General features: G+C 46.6%; 1 protein-coding gene across 3 annotated transcripts in view; it reads left to right on the forward strand.

The window, feature by feature from the left end:
* LOC146858246 (apoptosis-inducing factor 3-like) overlaps positions 1–19,063 on the forward strand; it is a 569,318-nt gene that overhangs the window by 50,534 nt on the left and 499,721 nt on the right. Inside the window, exon 1 of one of the 3 annotated variants that reach the window (XM_085649065.1) lies at positions 1,429–1,584. The exons of the other annotated variants lie outside the window; for them this stretch is intronic. Coding sequence (XP_085505191.1) covers positions 1,466–1,584 — 119 coding nt within the window. The 5' untranslated portion in view covers positions 1,429–1,465. Of the gene's footprint in view, positions 1–1,428; positions 1,585–19,063 lie in introns of those variants that run through there. 3 annotated transcript variants of the gene reach the window in all.

The following is a 19,063-nucleotide window of genomic DNA, read 5'->3' on the forward strand; positions in this document are numbered from 1 at the left end:
TTTCCGTCACTCTGTCTGCCTCCTTCACATACCAAGCATTTGCAATGCAATAGGTCTCGCATTTGCGAAAGATTGAGCGGTTGGCATTGTAAATGACAATGCCTTTTATTTATGTGTTGGCTTTCAAAACCGATAAATAAAAGGCATTGTCGTTTACAATGCCAATAGCTTAAACTCTCGCAAATGCAAGACCTATTGCATTGCAAATGCTTGTTTAGAAGGCCACTCCTTTCACAAGTCCCCTCACTCCCATTCTCTCTCACTGGCTTCTTTATTTCCTCTCTCCTAGTCCCTCCTTTCCATACCATGTCAGCGCTCGGAGGGTGAAAAAAGTAGGGTGGGGGTGGTCTCTCACGGGGTGTGGCCTAAGAAGTGTAACTAGTAATCCTTCACAAAAGGTGTGGCCTGTGTAATTATGGGCATGGCATAAAATGTGCAAACCAAAATCATGTGCTTCGCATATCATGCTACTCGACCATTACTTGGCAATCGATCACTTGACATCTCTGCTGGGCATTCGTGCCAAGCATCCACACACGCTGCTGATCAGTCACCAAAGGATCCGTCGCCCAGCATCACTACCGGGCATCTGGTTTAGGCATCACCATTGCTGCCTGGCACTCAGCCTCTCGCTCCTAAAATCCAGTGCTGCCCATAGTGTGTCTTTCATCCATTATTTGGATGCCTCTCTGTGAGTTTTATTGCATTCACAGATATCACACAAAATTGGCTAGGTGCCTAAAATAAGATAAATAACTATTCTCTTTGCCAATGCTTGTTAGTATCATCAGATAAAGGAGTTATATCAGAAAAAGTGCTGTGAGTAATTAGAATGGGAAATATTTCAATTATAAAACTGTGAATTCAACCTGTGGAAGGGGTAGTGGCCTTCGGAATGCTCGGTCATTCCCATAATCCTCTTTCTTTCACCACTTTCTTCTGCAGTCTCTTGGTTAAACACATCCCTTTTCTCCCAATATCATTGTAAAACTTTCCATATGCATATCTCAAACCTCATCTCTTTCCTCTTGATCACCCTCATTTCACTCTCTCCTCACCTACTTCCTTCACCTTACCATCTCCACCCACAACACACCCTGTCAGTACTTTAACAGCTGTGCTTCCTTCACACGTTTTCACATAGAATCACAATTTCACTTGGCGCACACCATTGATCTGTGCGCTCTGCAGAGAGGCCACGCTTTGGGTGAGCATGTATTCATAACCCTCTTTATGATCCACTGAGGGGCACTGTGAGAAACTCGTTCCGCTTTTGGCCGGAACTCCAGAACTGTCAGTCATGGCCCCTGTACACCCAAATCTGAACTCACGGACACCCAGTGGCGGCTTTTTTCACGGGATGCACTATTCAAGAGTATTAATAGCCTCAGCCCGCACCTGGAGAGAGGCCGCAGAGGGTGGAGAGCAGGGGGTGGAGCAGGGGCCTCGTCGGCACCAGTCTGTTATGGAGGAGGTGCCTGCAGGTGCGGAGTGCGGGCTGTGCCGGTGCTCCTCATCACTCGCGCGCCGCTCCCACACCAGTCGGAACGCAGGACCGGAGCCTTCCACAGACGAGGAAACAAGGTAAAGGCAGACCGCTCGCTCTGAGAGGGAAGGGAAAATGCCCTTGAAGGGACAGTGGATGGAGGACGAGGGGGGATTATGGGAGTTCCACTTTGGTGCAGGAAACCAGGGTTCGAGCCTCGAGGTCGCGTCCACATCTTGTGATTCTGGGCAAATCACTTAATCTCCCCGTGCCTGAATATGTACTGTAAATACGGTCCTCGTGTACAGCGCTCCAATACCTTCGGGTCGAGTTCGCGCTATATAAAATATGCAAACAAATAAATAAAAAAGGCAGCTGGGGACATTAGAGGGGGAGATTGAGGGTGGGGTTGGGTTAGGAGTGAACGGAATTCCATAGGTGCAAGTGAGTTAGGGGCGAGGGGATTGCCTGTTTGAAGGACGGGGATGTATTAAGGGTGAGAGGACGATATTCGTGTAAATCTGCAATAATAAACCGTGTGTAACTTGTTAATACTCATATGCATACGGAGCTGTACAAACGCCAATGTGTCTTTAAAATTATATACCAAACAGATGCGGCAAACCAAGCGATAGAACCGTTTAGTACAAGCGCGAGATAGGGAGAAGCCGGGTCAATATTAAAGGACAACGGAGCAGAGTCAAAAATAGGAGGTACCACTGTGTAGAGAGCAACTGAAGATGTAGCGGGAAAAAGCCACGGAGATGCGCAAAGAAACGAATGCAATAAGGGAGACCGTGGGATAACAACAGAGAAGAAATAAAGAGAACGAGAAAAGTAACGATGTTATTAGCTTAACCGGGATAAAGAAAGGGGGAGAAATAATAAAAGTGAAGAGGTAAAAATAGCGAGGGTAGAAAACGTAAGGCCAATCAATAAGAAATACAGCGAGAGGCGGGAAAAAAGAGAGAGAGAGAACGTTTCTTGGTCCCTGGGTGTGGGCCGACGGTATGAAGAGCATGCGTCACTGCCAACCACTTCATACGAATCAGATCTCCACATCGAGCTCAAACAGAACACGTCATCATACTGGCCTGACTTCAGGTGGTGCTGTGTTGTCAAATATATTGTGTATTTAAATGCACCTGCTGCAGTGTTCTTTGTCTCCAGCAACTTTCAGGCAACAATAAAAATGTCCCGGTAACTCTGGAGATTAATGGACCTTCTTGAGAGAGATCGAGTTTTGTCTACTATAAGTTTTGACTCATCATAAAGTAGTGCAGAGGGTGAACATGCCGGCTCCAAAGAATACGTACCATGCAGATCACAGAAGTGCATGTACTGTAAATAGTTTAGTGGGTTACTGCTTTGGTCCGGGAGATCCTTTTTGTTCCTTGCAATTTATGAATTAATATCATCATCATCATCATAATCTTTATTTCGGCCACTATGGACCATAAAAGAGAACAACATACAACAAAATTTACATTTAGCATAAAAAAGTAAGATTAGATGAAACCATAAAACAGTCGCATAAAAGAGCATAAGTTATTTAACAATTAGTGCTATTAAGTTTAATAAGTCGATTACGGGTGAACCACATCGCCGTTAAAAATTTGGCAACAGCAAATACAGTTGGTGCCGATAAATCTGACTTTAAAACTCTGTATGCAGGATAGTATTTCTTGAAACCCAGATACCTAAGGAGTGGAATAAGCCAATATTTCCGGGGGGCATTATATGCGGGACAGAAAAAAATATGTAATTCATCTTCTCGCGTAGATAAGCATCCTGGGCAATTCACTATAGAGTGTGTTTTAGACCAGTGTGCAACATGTACCCTCAGAGGGAGAGTTCCATAACGCCACTGCATATAAAGCTTCCTTGTTAGTTGAGGAGCTATATCATCAAGGACAAGTTCCAAGGAGTAGTGGTCTTTAATAGCAAGGAAATGATTAGATAATGATTCCTGACGTAGGGACTCAGTTGCAGCCTGTAGCTTATGGGCATAGTATATCTTTGCCAGAGAGCTACGAGAGATCCTACTACAAGCATTTTCCGGATTTGACCACATATCAAAAGTATGCTTAATGTATTTAAACCAAGGTATTCGTGTAAGTTTGGGAAGGCACAGAATTTCTGCCAGTTCGGCTCTATAACTGGATAGATCAGGAGAACTCCATAATCTACGCCAGAAAGTCAGAGGCTTAAGACCCAACTCCTCAGTGATTGGTCTGAGACCGAGGTCGAATCTTAGCGGGAGTAGTGGGGTACTAGATGGTAATGCAGCCAGTTGTCTAATGAAATTATTCTCGTTGATCTGCATTTTTTGGCACACTGTGTGCCCCCATATCTCGCCCCCGTATGTTATTGCCCCTCTAACCTGAGTTTTATAGATGTGGAGAGGTGGGCCAAAGGGTTTGTATGTCGACCCAGATACCATCCTGCATAACCCGCCTATTCGCTGCGCAAATTTCAGGTTCGCCTTGGTTATATGCGAATCCCAGGTCATGGATTGATTGAGGGTTACCCCCAGGTATTCAAAAGTAGAGACCCGGTCTAATCTAACAGACCCTATTGTAGGGTTTGGACGGGTTGAGAGGGGTGGATTGAAAATCATGAACTTAGTTTTAGTCGCATTGACTTCCAATCCACGCCTCTCACAAAAGTTCGTAAATCCATCCAACACCTGCTGGAGGCCCATGGGGGATTTAGAGAGCAGCAGGGTATCGTCCGCAAACATAATAGCCGGGACCCTGCTGCCATTCAACCTGGGGGCGTCAGTATCGCTTAACCCTTGCAAAAAATCCATGACCCCGTCCACGAAGAGGCAGAACAAGGTCGGTGCAAGGACGCAGCCCTGTCTGACCCCCGTATCTACGGGAAAACCATCAGAAAGGGCTCCTCCTCTACCACACCTCACCTTGGCGAAATTACCCTGATGGAGTCTCATCAACATTGATAAAAAATCAGCCGGGACACCTAGATCTTTTAAAACTATCCATAATTTATCTCTTGGTACCAAGTCGAACGCCGCTCTTAAATCCACAAAAACCGTATATAAAGTACCACCCTCAATTAATGCAGTCTTCCAATATAAAAGGTTAAAACGAAAGATCTGGTCTATAGTGGAGACCCCCTCTCTAAATCCAGCTTGGTATGGGCTCAATATCTCCCGCTCAACCATCCAGGCCTGAAGTCGGTTTAATAGCAGTCTACCGAACAATTTTTGGGGAACGTCGATTAGACTAATAGGTCTGTAATTGGAAGGGAGCAGGGGAGAGCCCTTTTTGAATATTGGGACGATCTCTGCACCCAACCATGTCTTTGGCACCTCCATTCCATCTAAAACAGAGTTAAAAAGGGTTAATAAATAGGGAGCCCAAACAGCAGGTTCATGTTTGAATAAATCTCCGGGCAGACCATCTAAGCCAGGGGCCTTGCCTGATGCTAACCTCCCTATTGCATCTTGTACCTCCATTAGTGTGAATGGGAGGCTTTTTGACTCATTACTATCCAAAATAATGGGGTTGGGTCGGGCATCCTCGTGTACACTGTATAAGGCTTTGAAGTGGTTTTTCCACATAGTAGCAGAAATATTCGGCTCAATTGCGCTGGTCTGCAATTCTGAACCTGTGTTCACGAGGCGCCAGAATAATCGCGAATCTCCTCGTGCCAAGGTGATTTTAAGTTTCTCCCATTTGTCGTACTCCCATTCCTTTTTAGCATGGCCTATAAGATATTTAATAATATCTATATAGCTGCGTGAAAACTGCAAGGTATAGGTTAGAGCGTTAATGATTTCTTCCCTTGTCTTTCATTATCCTAATGTTGCAAAAAGTAATCATTTGGGTAGAAATAAATTCTTATCAGTAAAGGCAACCCCCAACCATGGTGGTACGTTAAATTTTGAGTTTTTGCTACTCCAGATCAAGCACTCAATCTATACTTCCTACCAGTATGGATGACATGTGACTCCTACCCCTTGTAGTCCTCTCTTATGTAACATTTCTTATACACTGATTTACACACGTGTGATTCATTGTCTCTGTGTAATGTGTGTGATGTAAAGTGCTTTGAAACCCCACAATGGTATGAGTAGCGCTATAAAACAACAAAAAAAGCATGTGAGAGAGAGTGGTTATGGAAACTTGAGGGTCACTGTTGAAGGCTGGTATTGAGGGGCTGGGTGGGGTAGTGGCAACTTGTGTGAACAATGGTGCTGAAATTCAACCAGTTCTTTTCAGGCTGATCACATTACCATGAGCGTGGGAAGTGTATTGTAAGACAGCCTATTCCATGGCTCTAGACTGATGTGCTTCCTGGAAAGTCAAAGTAGTTGGCCTTGTGGTGTGTTAACCACATCCAACAGTGGTAATGTGATGTTTTTCTGTTACCTTAATGGAATATGCTGCTTTTGGCTGAAAACGCAGCAACATTTGTTGAAATATGCAAATAAGCTACACAGCACACCATAATATGACATCAGACAACAAAAGCACACAACATAAAACACCACAACCACAAAAGAATGTAAATCAAATGTTAACAGAATCCAAACTCATTACACTTTAACAAGCATTGGCATAGCCAATAGGTCTCGCCTTTGGGACATTATAAGTGTTTAGCCATGCAACACTTGCATAACTAAATACTTATAAGGTCCCAAAAGCGAGACCTATTGGCTATGCCAAGCAGCCGTGCGGCCGCGAAAGTGATCACGATCAAACATCAAAGCGGCCGCGAAAGTGAAAGTAATGGCGGAAAAGCGCGGCGCTCGCGCACATGCACTGTAGCTCTAGGCTGGCCTGGTAGCACTTTTTGGAGCCCTCTCAAAAAGTCTCGCCAGACCAGCGCATGCGCTGGGTCAGGCGAGACCTAATAATGCAACACAAAAAATGACAATGCAAAAACACAACACACCAACTCAACAAAAATCCGAAGCAGTCACAGAACGTAACAGCAAATCAATAAACCAACAACACAGCCGGACAAGCAAGATAACAAGCATTTGCAATGCAATAAGTTTCTCATTACTGAAAGGTTGAGCTATTGGCGTTGCAAATAATAATGCAACGCCAATAGCTCAAACTTTCAATAATGCAAGATCTATTGCATTGCAAATGCTTGTTTTTAGTGCCCTTGACTGCTGATTGGTCACTGTGGCAGGTCTGAATGCAGTAACAGAAAAGGCCGCAGCAGGGGGAAACTACAGGCCCCAGCATCCTCCCTGGCTCCGCCCATTTCTGACGGAGAACGCGCCCGGAGGCGCTACTTTTACCGAGGCTCCCTCCGCGTCGCGGGACGCGCGCGGGCGACGCCGGGCTGAGCCCGGCAGAGGGCGGGCCGTCTGTGGCCGTCCGAGGTCGAACAAGGTCGGGTTGGGCCACCCTCTTTGCATCTAGCTGCAGTCCTGTGGATAAGTACATTATTATTCCATTTTCTGTTGGCAATTGTGGGACTGTGCTGTGTGCCTTGGGACCTGATCTGGACAGAGTACTTGATTGCAAATGTCAACTCGCTCCGGTAAAAGTTTGAGGGGGGGAGGGGAGGGTGATGGGGGGAGTATGATTGGCACCATGGATCGTTTTATTACACGTGTGGCCAACGTAATTGACAAGGAAATTGGCATGGCCGAGCGCCGCTTGTCGCGAGGGCCTCATAGTAGTCGACGCTCATCGCTGGGTTCATTAGCATTGGTGCCTTCACCTGAACGTGGCCAGGAGCCCCCTTCCCTTGTCCCCTTTCCCCTGGACCATCCCCGGGTGGCTGCCCTGAGTGCCAATATAGATGATCTTGAAGTGCTGACAGATGCAGTGCTCCAAGCTGAATCTAACTTGGTCATAGATACAGCTATTAACGAGGCGGACCCCTTGCTTTTGCCCTTGGCCAGTCTTCCCACCCACGCAAAAACAAATGTTGTTCCAGCCTTAGTGGTACAGACAGAAATTCACCCTGCCCCTATTAAAAGGAAAAGGCTGCTCACCCCGCAAAAAGGCAATCTGGCTAAAGTTTTTAAGCGGCCCAGGCGGATTGGCACCAGGTCGGGTGGGGCGAAAGTGGGGCGAGATTCCTGCCCACCGCAGGGAGCTTTAGAGATGGGTATTTCAGGTGGGATATTGAATACTGGTTGTGGAGTACCGCTCCGAAACTCTTTAACACAACCACCTTCTGATTCCCTACTTGTTAACAATTTAGAGAAAATGATGAAATCCTTACTTCTCCCTGTGCTGGACAAAATCGAGGGCCTCTCACAGTGGGTGGACAAAATGGAGCAGGTAACCCTGGACAATTTTTTCTCGCTAAAATCATTTATTAAACTACAGCTGGGAAATAGGGAGGATGGCCAAGGGAGAGGGAATACTAGTAGGGAGTCATCTTTAGTGCCTCAAAGCTTAGTCTCTCCAATAGACACCATAGCAGTTGTACTCGAGGCGCCTGCTTGTGCCCCACAGCCTACTTTTACAACTGCAAGGGTGGGAAGGAAGCCTGGCCTGTCGGCAACTGAATCTGCAGTTAAAACCAAGCCTACTAAAACCACCAATATTACGTCAGGCAAAATGAAGACTTGCTCCGTAGCCTCTGGTATTGCTCCCAAAGATAATTCCACTACCCCTGCTATTAGGCCTGTGGCTTCAAGCCCACCTAAGATCCTAAACCCTGAAGAATTAAATCCTGCAAAAGCTGGTTCACATTCGTTAAGCGAAGGATTAAGCGAGGGAAGGGCGACTAATGTCAACCTCCCCCCTGCCTGCCAGCCTTATGTAGCTGTCTTGACCGGGGTGCCAGTGCTTGGTCCGGGCAAGCGGGAGACCTTTGAGGACCTATACAATAAGACTCTTTTTTTGGCTCAAAGAAAATAGGCCTTTGCCTAAACCCTTGGGGGGTCGGATTATACATGTTAGGAGAGTTGGTTGGATTGGTCCTCAGCAAAAAACCATAAACGGCGACTGTATTATCGTAAATTTCGACGACCCAAGAGTGGCTAGTTATGTTTGCAGTAGGCCTCAGAGGGTGTATAGTGCACCCGTCGGTGGGGGCCAAATTGATACATACGATCTTAGTTATTTTTATTCCCCAAACTAGTCTGGGAAGACAGCTGGTTTCTATGGGCGGGAGGAGAGAGGCGGCAGACAGTTCTATGGACCCCTCCTCCACCCTAGCTTCTCTGTCAAGCCTCCATACCAGTCACGAGATTGGCCCCTCCAACATTATTGACTTACCACCAGCCCAACAAGGGAAATATATACTGAGGGAATAGAGGAGCTACTAAGCATTAGTCAATTGACTGGTGCGGAATTGGCGAGGCCACCCGTTTATACTCTAGCTAATATAAATACCCCTAGGGAGCAATTGCATTCACCTCTGCTATATTCAAAAACGCTAGTCCCATCCTCCCAAACCAAGGCTGTTCTGAAGGAGGTTATCACAACTATAGAGACCTTGTCGCTGCCGGCCATTGAGACAACTCCAACTACTGCTAGCCCCCCCCCCCCCCCTGTTAGTAATATGGAGTTAGGGCGGGAAGAGGGACGCAGTGTCTCATTGAAGGTTGTTAGCTGGAATATAGCAGGTCTTGGACGGAATTTGGGTATACCAGATTGGAATGCCTTGATCGAATCGTTTGGGATCTGTCTATTCCAGGAGACCTGGTCTCTGGAACCTCAACACAAGATGGGTTATACCACCTATTCTGTCCCTGCCATACGCCCTAAGGGAGGGAAAGGCCGTCCTTCGGGAGGGCTGACAATTTGGGTGAATATTTCCTTGCGTTACTCTATCAAATCTATTACCACTAAGTCTCCTGATCTCCAAAGGCTAATAGTTAGAGGCCCTTGCGGAGGGAAAGTACTTGAAATTCTTAATATCTATATTAGAGGAGCACGGGGGGGTTCTTCTATGTTATCCTCAACTGGCATTGACGAGGAACTCAGAAGTATCAAATCTGATGCCTATATCTTGCTAGCGGGGATTTTAATTGCACGTATGAACCCCTTGCTGCAGATGATGTGCTGGGCAATAGAGAAGACGACACTAGGAGAGGCATTCCAATATTGCAACTTCCACCTATTAGGAGATGGAATCAAGGTGCTATTGATCTCAATGCACTTTGTATGGAGTATAACCTTAGAGCCACCAATGGCAGATCCAACTCAGACCTAATGGGGGCCCACACGTTCAACAGAGTAGGGCATTCCTCACGGATTGACTACATTCTGCTGAACTACTGTTTGTGGCCCTATTTGTTGGATATGGTGGTCTTGCCGTCTACTGACAGTGACCATAATCCATTGTCACTATCCCTGTGCCCCTTCTGGTTGGGCCACTCCCCTCCTCGAATCCCGCATATGTGGAGAGCTACCCATGAAGTATGCCCCTCAAATTGTGGTAGGCGCCTAAAATGGAATAATTTTGCTGCCAGGGAGTGCAAGATTCAGGAGGTAAAGTTAATAATGTCCAATATTCCCCATCGCCTAGATTCTCCCCCTGCTAGTGCACAGGAGATCTCATTATTGTTCGACCAAATCACGCATGCACTAGGCGATTTATTCTTAGTCCCCAATGTGGGAAAGAGACGTAATTCAAGAGGCGCCACAAAGGGCAACGTCGGGTGGTTTACTCCTGTTTGCCGAGAGGCCAAAAGGGAACTAATCAAGGCGGTTAAATCTAAGGACAGAGCCTTGATTAGTGCTGCGAGGGGTAACCAGAGGAGAATTATAAAGGAGGCTAAAATTGCATGGGAGGACCAGTTTTGGCACGATCTAAAAGCCGCTAGCATAAGGAAGGACTCCAAGGGTTTCTGGGACTTACTAAGAGCAAGGGACAAGCCTGTGGACTCCTTAATTACATGCAATATAACAGAGGATGCATGGTTTGACCACTTTTCCCTGCTTTACTCTGTGGCCCTGAGTGCGGGGACATGTCAGACAGAATGCTTTTCTGTAGAACCCTGTGAACTTACTGAGGAGCATATGTTCACAGTTAAGGAAGTGGTGGGGGCAATTACATGTCTTGTCCCCAATAAAGCGGCAGGTCTGGATAGTTTGCCAGGGGACTTATTACGTATCAACCCAGTAGAGTGGAGGAAACTTATTGCTGCCCTACTGAATGCTAGTTTCAGTGGGGCAACTTTTCCAGGCTCATGGAAGGGTGCCGAAGTTGTTCCCATTTTAAAAAAAGGGAGTCGGGTCGACCCCGCTAATTATCGCCCCATAAGTCTTTTAGACTCCTCACAGAAAGTGGCAGGCAAAGTGATCTTGGGTAGGATACTACAATGGATGGAGGAAAAAAGCATTCTCTCTGATTTCCAGGCTGGTTTTAGATCAGGTATGGGGACGATAGAGCAATCTTTTCGGCTTTTGATGCTCTATTGGAAAGTGGTTGTACTGGGCAAAGGCAGTCTGTATCTCGCTTTTATAGATTTGCGGACTGCCTTTGACCTGGTCCCGCGTAACCAACTTTGGGGTGTGCTGAATGATTTGGGCATTCCCCCGTACCTTCTAAGCCTATTGATAAAGTTGCATGCCGGCAACTTTGCCCAGATCAGGTGGGGTAATCCGGGCCAAAAAACAAATCGAATACCTGTAAATAGAGGAGTACGCCAGGGGTGTGTTCTAGCCCCCACTCTGTTTTCCTTGTATGTAAATGGAGTGGTGGAATTTTTATCGGAAGTTCCATCAGATGCACCATCCCTGGCCGGCAGAAAAATACCTACTCTTCTATTTGCAGATGATACCCTCCTGATCTCCAAGACCCCTGTAGGCCTGCAGAGCCTGTTATCTAGGTTCAAATCCTTTTGCGATGCAAGGGGGCTAGTTATCAATACTGGGAAAACTAAGTATTTAGTTCTCAATCCCCCGAAAAAGACAGTCAAACCACCAATTTTAGATGCTGTTCCTCTAGAGAGGGTTACTGAGTTCGACTATCTTGGCATCCGCCTCTGTGACTCGATGAGTTGGGAATGTCATTTACAAAAGATGTTGTTGACTCATAAAAGGGTCTTGGGTGTCCTTCTCAAGGAACAACGTGCCTCAACCCTAAAACCTATTGTAACAATTCTTGACATCTACAGGGCAAGGGGCGTTAATGCAGTTTTATATGGGGCAGAACTTTGGGGGACATATAAGGCGGACCAGCTAACTCGCTCGGAAAATAAGTTTCTGAAAGATTTAATGGGACTTCCTTATAGTACCCCAACCCTCCCACTGCTTTTGGATATGGGGTTAAGTTCAATTGGTGATCAGGCTCTACTCCGCCCTCTCCTTCTATGGGCAAGAATCTGGAGAGTCCCAGAGTTGTCTTGCTTTGCGGAAGGCCTAACTGATGTGTTGGAGTCACCGGGCTGGTCTAAGATACAATGGTTGAGGGAAGTCAAGCGTCTTCTCTTCAACATGGGCCTTGGTAATGCCTGGGTTAATAGAACTGCCCCCCCTAAACCTGTGCTAAAGAAATTATATTGGAATTGGGTAGCCGATAGCAGATCTGGTAACTCCAATTTTTGCAGGACCTCCCTGGACTTCCTACTAGTAAAAGATATGCCCCTTTGCGAACCCTACTTGGACATCATTATAAAGCGCAGTGATAGAGCATTGTACTTTCAATTCAGGATAGGCCTACTTCCTGTAGGGGAACTTACCTCTAGGTGGAAGGCCTCGGCTCAAACCATCCCTATGTGCCCATTTTGTGAGCATAAGATAGTCAATCCCACACTTGTTTTTTGAATGTCCGGCCTATGCTCTCCCCCGCAGTAGGTGGTTAAAACCACTATGCAGAGAACTTGGGACAAGGCATTTTAAGGAGGCCTTACGTGTTCTAAAAAATGATCCCCGCCCACTATTTGCTTGTGGTATAGCTAAGTTCCTGGGTTGGGCCTGGCGCATTAGATCATCTAGGCGTTCCTATCTTGTTTAATTTGTTCTTAAATGATTTTATCTAATTTATTGGGGTCATTTGTAATATGAATTGCTTGTTAATGTACTGGCTCCTTTTATTCTCTTATTGTTCTGTACTAACTGTACTGCTTTTAAAGATATTGTTTATATCGAAATAAAGCCTATGATGATGAACTATTACAGTAACAGAAAACCCACCGAGGCACCCAAATGCTGGCTAGGGGCTTGCTGTGAGAAGCTATGTTTTCCTATTTTGGAACGGAAAAAGTTTCACTGTGCTCTCTTGTCCATCCAGGGAGTGAATGTGGAAGCAATAGCTTTTATGATTAGTGACAAAAATGGTGATCTTAATGGGTGTTACATGATATTCGTGGGTCCACCAAAGTGTAAGAGAAAGTCGCATGCACCATGCAGTTAGGTACCTTGTCTGTCGTTGAAAAATTTTCAGATACAGATTGTTACGTCCAATTAGCTGAGCAAGGCAATTATTATATTTGATGATAATCAAGGTTCACATGTAACAAGAAAGTGTGGGAACTAAGCTGCAGCGGAAAGTCGTTCCAATAAGCGGCAACACTGAATGGCCTTAGTTGCAGCGTTAGGCAGGAATTATGGCGGTCATTTATGTTACAGGAAGTAGAATGAGGACAGGGAATTGTGTATGTAGAAATTTAGAGCACCAAGTTGGAGGGGTAAAACCGGGAAGCATTGTGATGTACTCAGTACAAGGGATGTCGGAAATAAAGAGCCACATGACTGTGGCATCCTAAGAAGTGGTGCAATTGCACTCCCAGCAGGAGATGTGCAAAGAACAAGAAGACAATTCTCTTTACGTCTCTAGTAGAAGCAAAACCATTTGCATCACAACAAAGACTTCAAGGTTCACTGAAGCTGCGGTTTTTATGCTTGCAAGGAAGTTACAGCACACATGGCCAAAAGTATACACACATAGATTAATGTATTTATTGCACAGCGGGATAACCCAACGTTCAAAGGTTTTAATCTTGGGCAGGACCCTGGTCTCCCATCCTACCAAAGAGGGTAACAAGAATACCAATTATTCATGCACATGTTCAATAATAGCATATCATTATTTGATGGCTGTTTAACTGGCAAGAATAAAGCGCGCCTTGCTGAGGTATGTTAAGCACTCGGCCACAGAAAGACAAACTATTCGGGTCTGGAAAAGTATGTCGAAAAGAACCAATCTCACCTATCTCCCACCTGTGCCCTTTTCTGACATTAAACAAGCAAGTCACTGGAAGCCAAAGAAGGGAGCACCTGGAAAAATAAGAGTATGTATCAATAATTGGATTACATTGAGAAGCTCCTTTTATTCTCCTGTCTTTCTTTAAGAGCAAAATGCAATAAAAAAAGAAAAGCAAAGAAAGTAGAGACTTTTTTCTAAATAGGAACTGCCAGATGATGTGTTGTATAATATGAATACTTGAATTCCTCTGTCGCTGAAGGTGCTGATTTGTGACTAAGGGTGGATAAATACTGTTTGTGCCTTTCTTTGAGTTCATTATACAAGCAGGCATTCACCAGTACAAAATCCTATCAAGCAAGTGGAAATGGCAGTGTATGGGGCACTCCGTGATCTCTCTGCTCCTTTCAGCATTAGCCATTACATAAACTGCTCAATAACTATACCGCCGCTCAGAAACAGTGACGATAGTGATAGGTCTCGTCTCAGGTTACTACGGAAGAGGCCAAACCCGGAAAAGAGGGCCTACAGTAAAAGTACAGTGCTCCTGAGTAACGTAAAATAGAATCGTGTCTGACTGTAAAAGGCGTTTGTTATTACATCGGTAGCAGGGATTATACTTAGCTGTACACCTCGTTGAGTATTTGCATTGTAGAAGAGAAGTAGGTACAATGATGGCAATATGAAGATGTGGTGTAACAATGTGGTAGTCAAAACAAACAAACACCCGCTACCTAAAGTGTTGGGTATGGGCTCCTCAAGCCTTGGGGGCCCACTAAAATATCAAACAGAGGTTGCAGCACACTGTAAATTAGTTTCAAAGTGATTATAAGATTTGTCATAAGCTGTGGTTCACTCCAAAATTCTCGAGTTATTTTTCTTCAACAGTGTCGCAGCGTGGTTTACATACATCAAGAAGGGCAGTCCCTGTATGTATGTAAAGTCCACGTTCAAACCACAGGGGATCTTAGTGGCAATTACTTACTGTAGCGTTAGGTTGAAAGGCTGAGTGGACCTGCTGGGATTCGAACCTCTGACTAAGAGGTCATTTTTAAACTGCTGCAAGGGCTGCATTGGTCTAACGAGCGACTAGACAAGATAGTTCACTGACCTACTTTTTAATTTACAAAAATGTCCGAAGAACTATTTAAAATACAACATGGGGGTGCACTGCCACCTACGAAGAGGACAGAAACCAACATTTCTGGAAACCTCCAGAACATTTGCTAGAGAGCTAGAGTGATAGGAACCGTGCCAGACAATAGTTGTACAACAAAAAACAAATCCGTACCAGACCTCCTAATCCCCAGAGTGGACTTCATAACTTGGGAAGTTTCATCATTTGGCACAACCCTATGCCATGAAATGGTGTCTGGGGCACAGTGGTCTTGTAGGTAGGCGTTGTTCATAACTGTTCCATTATTATACTTTTCAGGGACACCCGCGTGTTTCAACATAATATTGTATGAGGGGTGGGGAGTCTTTTAGAAACAGTGCAAGGATTAAGTTCAACATGGTTTGTTTCATTAAAGCATACATGCTTTGCGAGCTAGCCTGAAACTTCTTTTGGCTGGGTAATGTCGCTGCAGAAGTCACAAGACACAGACGTTTTCATGGGTGTCCGGGGTACAAAAAACACATGCATTTGCAATGCAACAGTTCTCACATTTACGAAACTCAAATGCGAGACCAACTGCATTGAACTTAGTTGTTTGCAAAAACATCCCATTCCGCGCTTTCACAATAATAGAGGCCACACCCCTTTCTTTAGACGAGCCGTGCCTAAAGAAAGGGCCATGGCCGCTATTGAAGTGAAAGTGCGATATGTGGTGCTTTTACCAAAAAAAGGCATTTGTTTGTCATTTTGACAAAAAAATGCTTTTTTTTTGTAAAAGCACCCAGTGAAAGCGCTGAATGTTGCAGGCACGCAAGTCATGCCTGCAATAAGAGAAACTCATAAAAAAAAATAGTGCTTACAGAGTAAATAACCCGTACCGTGTAACAAGCCAAGTAAACGGGCCAGTCGCCATGGCAGGTTACAAATAAAGAGAAGGCAGTACTAAGGAGGGACTAACAAGTCTATGAACGAGTTAGAAGCCAGCATTTATGAAGGGCAATGACACAAGCCAATGACAAATATGGGTGGAGAGTGGGCGGGGCTTCAAGTACATACTCCAACACAGCATTGCTCGCAGAGTAGCGCAGGCGCTGCCCAGTCTCGACCTAAAGAACAAGTTACTTCCCTTCGGTAACAATATATCTGTAAGAGACATAGATTAGTTATAGATTCCTTACCTTAGAATTACCCCCAGCGTCAGACTGGATCTGGAGAATTTTTTCGTCAGCAGTACCCCTGCACGTCCGAAGGTGGCGTCGGTTGACTTCGCGTTCGTCGTTGGCGTAGAGGTCGCCGGAATGACATCGCGGAATCTACTTAGACGCCACCCTCGCATGCTGACGTCAGTTCTTTTACACAACTTTCCACGCCAGAAGCGCAGAGCCATGCAAGACACTGACCACTGGTGCACAAAACTAGGGCCCTGAAAGAATTTTCCTAACCCTTGGAGTCAGTTTGCAGAACGGGGAGGATGGGTGGAGAGGTAAGGAATCTATAATTAATCTATGTCTCTTACTGATATATCGTTACCAAAGGTAAGAAACTTGTTAATCTGAAAGAGACAATTAGTTATAGATTCCTTACCTTAAAATAGATACCCCAGCATTACCAACCCTGGAGGTGGGTCTGCGAACTAAGTTCACACCAGAAAGTCCTGGAGAACAGAACAGCCAAAGAAGCCATCTCTCCGGACTTGGCTATCCAGGCAGTAATGTTTTGTGAATGTGTGCAGAGATGCCCACGTAGCTGCCTGACAGATGTCATTGAGGGGGCCTGGTGAAACGGGTGCGCAGTCCCACTGGAGGCTCCTTCTTTACCAAAGAACAGCAAGCTTTCATGCACAAAACAACCCACCTAGAGATGGTCCTTTTGTGCATGGCCTGACCTTTTTTGGCACCCACGTAGCCAACAAAGAGCTGGTCATCCACCCGGAATTGCTTCCAAATAAAATGAAAGCGCATGTTTTGGATCCAGACGGTGGAGCCTCTCTTCCTCCTTAGAAGGAGGCGGAAGGAAGGTGGGCAAACTGATGGTTTGACCAATATGGAAAGAAGTAACCACTTTGGGAAGAAAAAAAGGTAGAGTTCGAAGGACAACCGTGTCCGGATGAACAGCCAGAAAAGGAGGTTTTGAAAAAAGAGCTTGGAACTCACTCACCCTGCGAGCAGAGGTGATGGCAACCAGAAAGGCAGTCTTTAAAGTCAAAAGTCTGAGAGGACAGTTATGTAGCGGCTCAAAGGGAGAGCACATAAGATAAGTTAGAACTAAGTTCAAGTCCCACTGGGGCATTACGAAGGGAACAGGAGGAAAAAGATGAGTAAGGTCCTTAAGGAAGAGATTTACAACAGAGGACTTGAAAAGAGAAGGCTGATCAAGAAGCCCAAGAAAGGCTGAAATGGCTGAGAGGTAGCCCTTTAGAGTGCCCAGAGCAGAGTCCTGCTGGGCCAAAGAAAGGAGGAACAAGAGAACCTCAGAAAGAGGGGCAGAAAGGGGATACACAGCCTTTGCTGTGCACCATGCCACAAATTTGTTCCATCTGCAGGCGTATACCGTCTTAGTGGAGGGATGTCTGGCTGCCAAGATAACATCACAGACTTCAGGAGGAAGGTCGAAGGCTGTCAACTGTCGCTGCTCAATCTCTACGCAAGGAGGTGGAGACTGGACAGGTTCGGGTGGAGGACCGTCCCCTGCTGCCGCGACAGAAGATCCTCCCGAAGAGGCAGTCTGATCGGATGATCGATGGCCATGTGTAACAGCTCGGGATACCAGACTCTTTGTGCCCAATCCGGAGCCACAAGAATGACTTGGGTCCGGTCACGCTTGATCTTCTTCAGCACTCTGGGCAGAAGTGGTATAGGCGGAAAGGCGTATAGAAGACCGAAACTCCACCCGCGACGAAAAGCGTTGCCTAGCGGGTGCAGCCTTGGAAGTTCCAACACTCAGAATTGCTGACATTGCGCGTTCTCTTCGGTGGCAAATAGATCTAACCAAGGCTCTCCCCACTGCTGAAAGAGACCTTCTACCACCTCCGAGTGAAGACTCCATTTGTGATCCATCATGCACCTGCAGCTGAGTTCGTCTGTCCTGGTGTTCAGAGAACCTGCCAGTTGTTGAACCACCAGGGATATGCCCTGATGTTCTACCCATGTCCAGAGACGTCCACTTGACATAGGGTCCACAACCCAACCCCACCCCGCCCTGTTTGTTGCAGTACCACATGGCAGTGGTGTTGTCCATGAACAGCTGCACTACTCTTCTCCGGACAGTTAGAAGGAATGCTTTTAGTGCAAGACAGATCGCCAAAAGCTCCAGAAGGTTGATGTGGAGCCCGGACTCCGCTGGAAACCAGAGGCCTCTGATCTCTGCCTCTCCCATGTGTCCGCCCCACCCCAGAAGTGATGCATCCGTCACTACTGTGAACTCTGGTTGGGGAAGGCAGAGGGATCTGCCGTTGACCCAATCCTAGTTCATTAGCCACCACTGCAGTTGTTGTGCAGTGCCCTCCGAGATCTGAACGCAATTGGACAGGTTCCTCTGATGCTGTGCCCGCTGGAACTACAGGTCCCACTGCAGAGCCCGCATATGCCACCTGGCATGATCTACTAGCAGGATACAGGAGGCCATGAGGCCCAGCAGCCTCAGGGTCAGTCTGACCGAAACCCGGGATAGAGGCTGAAAAAACGGAATCCTAGCCCGAATATCCCAGACTCGCTGCTCGGGAGGATAAGCCCGAAACTGCGTTGTGTCCAGAACTGCTCCGATGAAAAGGAGCTTCTGAGAGGGAATCAGGTGTGACTTCTGCACGTTTTTAGTGAACCACAGCGAGTGCAGGAGGTCTGCTTTAATCTGGAGGTGGGAGACAACTGCCTGGGGCGAGCCCCCCTTCAACAGCCACTCATCGAGATGGGGGAAGACTGGAACCCCTGATCTGCGCAGACGAGCTGCGACAACCGCCATCACGACCTACTTCTGGGGCAGGAGCTCGCTTGATGGCTCCCTTGGCCAAGAGAGTGGTATCTTCCTGTTGGAGAAGGGCCAGATGATCCTCTGACATGCGATGATGCTGAGGTGGCCTGGATGGGGGAGAGGTAGTCTTGAAGGGGAGGCAGTAGCCCCTTTGGACTATCTGCAAAACCCACCTGTCTGACGTGATGTTTGGCCAGTGGGGGAGGTGATGGCAAATCCTGCTGCCCACTGGCGATTGGTGGCCCTGAAAGGTAGGACTAGGAGGGTTTGGAGGCTGCTGCAGAGGGGGTGCTGGTGGACTGGCCCGCTCGCTGGTCCCCAGACCCATGACGGTGGGTCCCACGTCCCCGGCCATGCAGGGGCTGGACAGCTTGCGCTGGCCTGTGGCTCTGCGT

This window comes from Triturus cristatus, chromosome 3_2 (genome assembly GCF_964204655.1).
Source record: "Triturus cristatus chromosome 3_2, aTriCri1.1, whole genome shotgun sequence".
NCBI classification, from domain to species: Eukaryota; Metazoa; Chordata; class Amphibia; order Caudata; family Salamandridae; genus Triturus; species Triturus cristatus.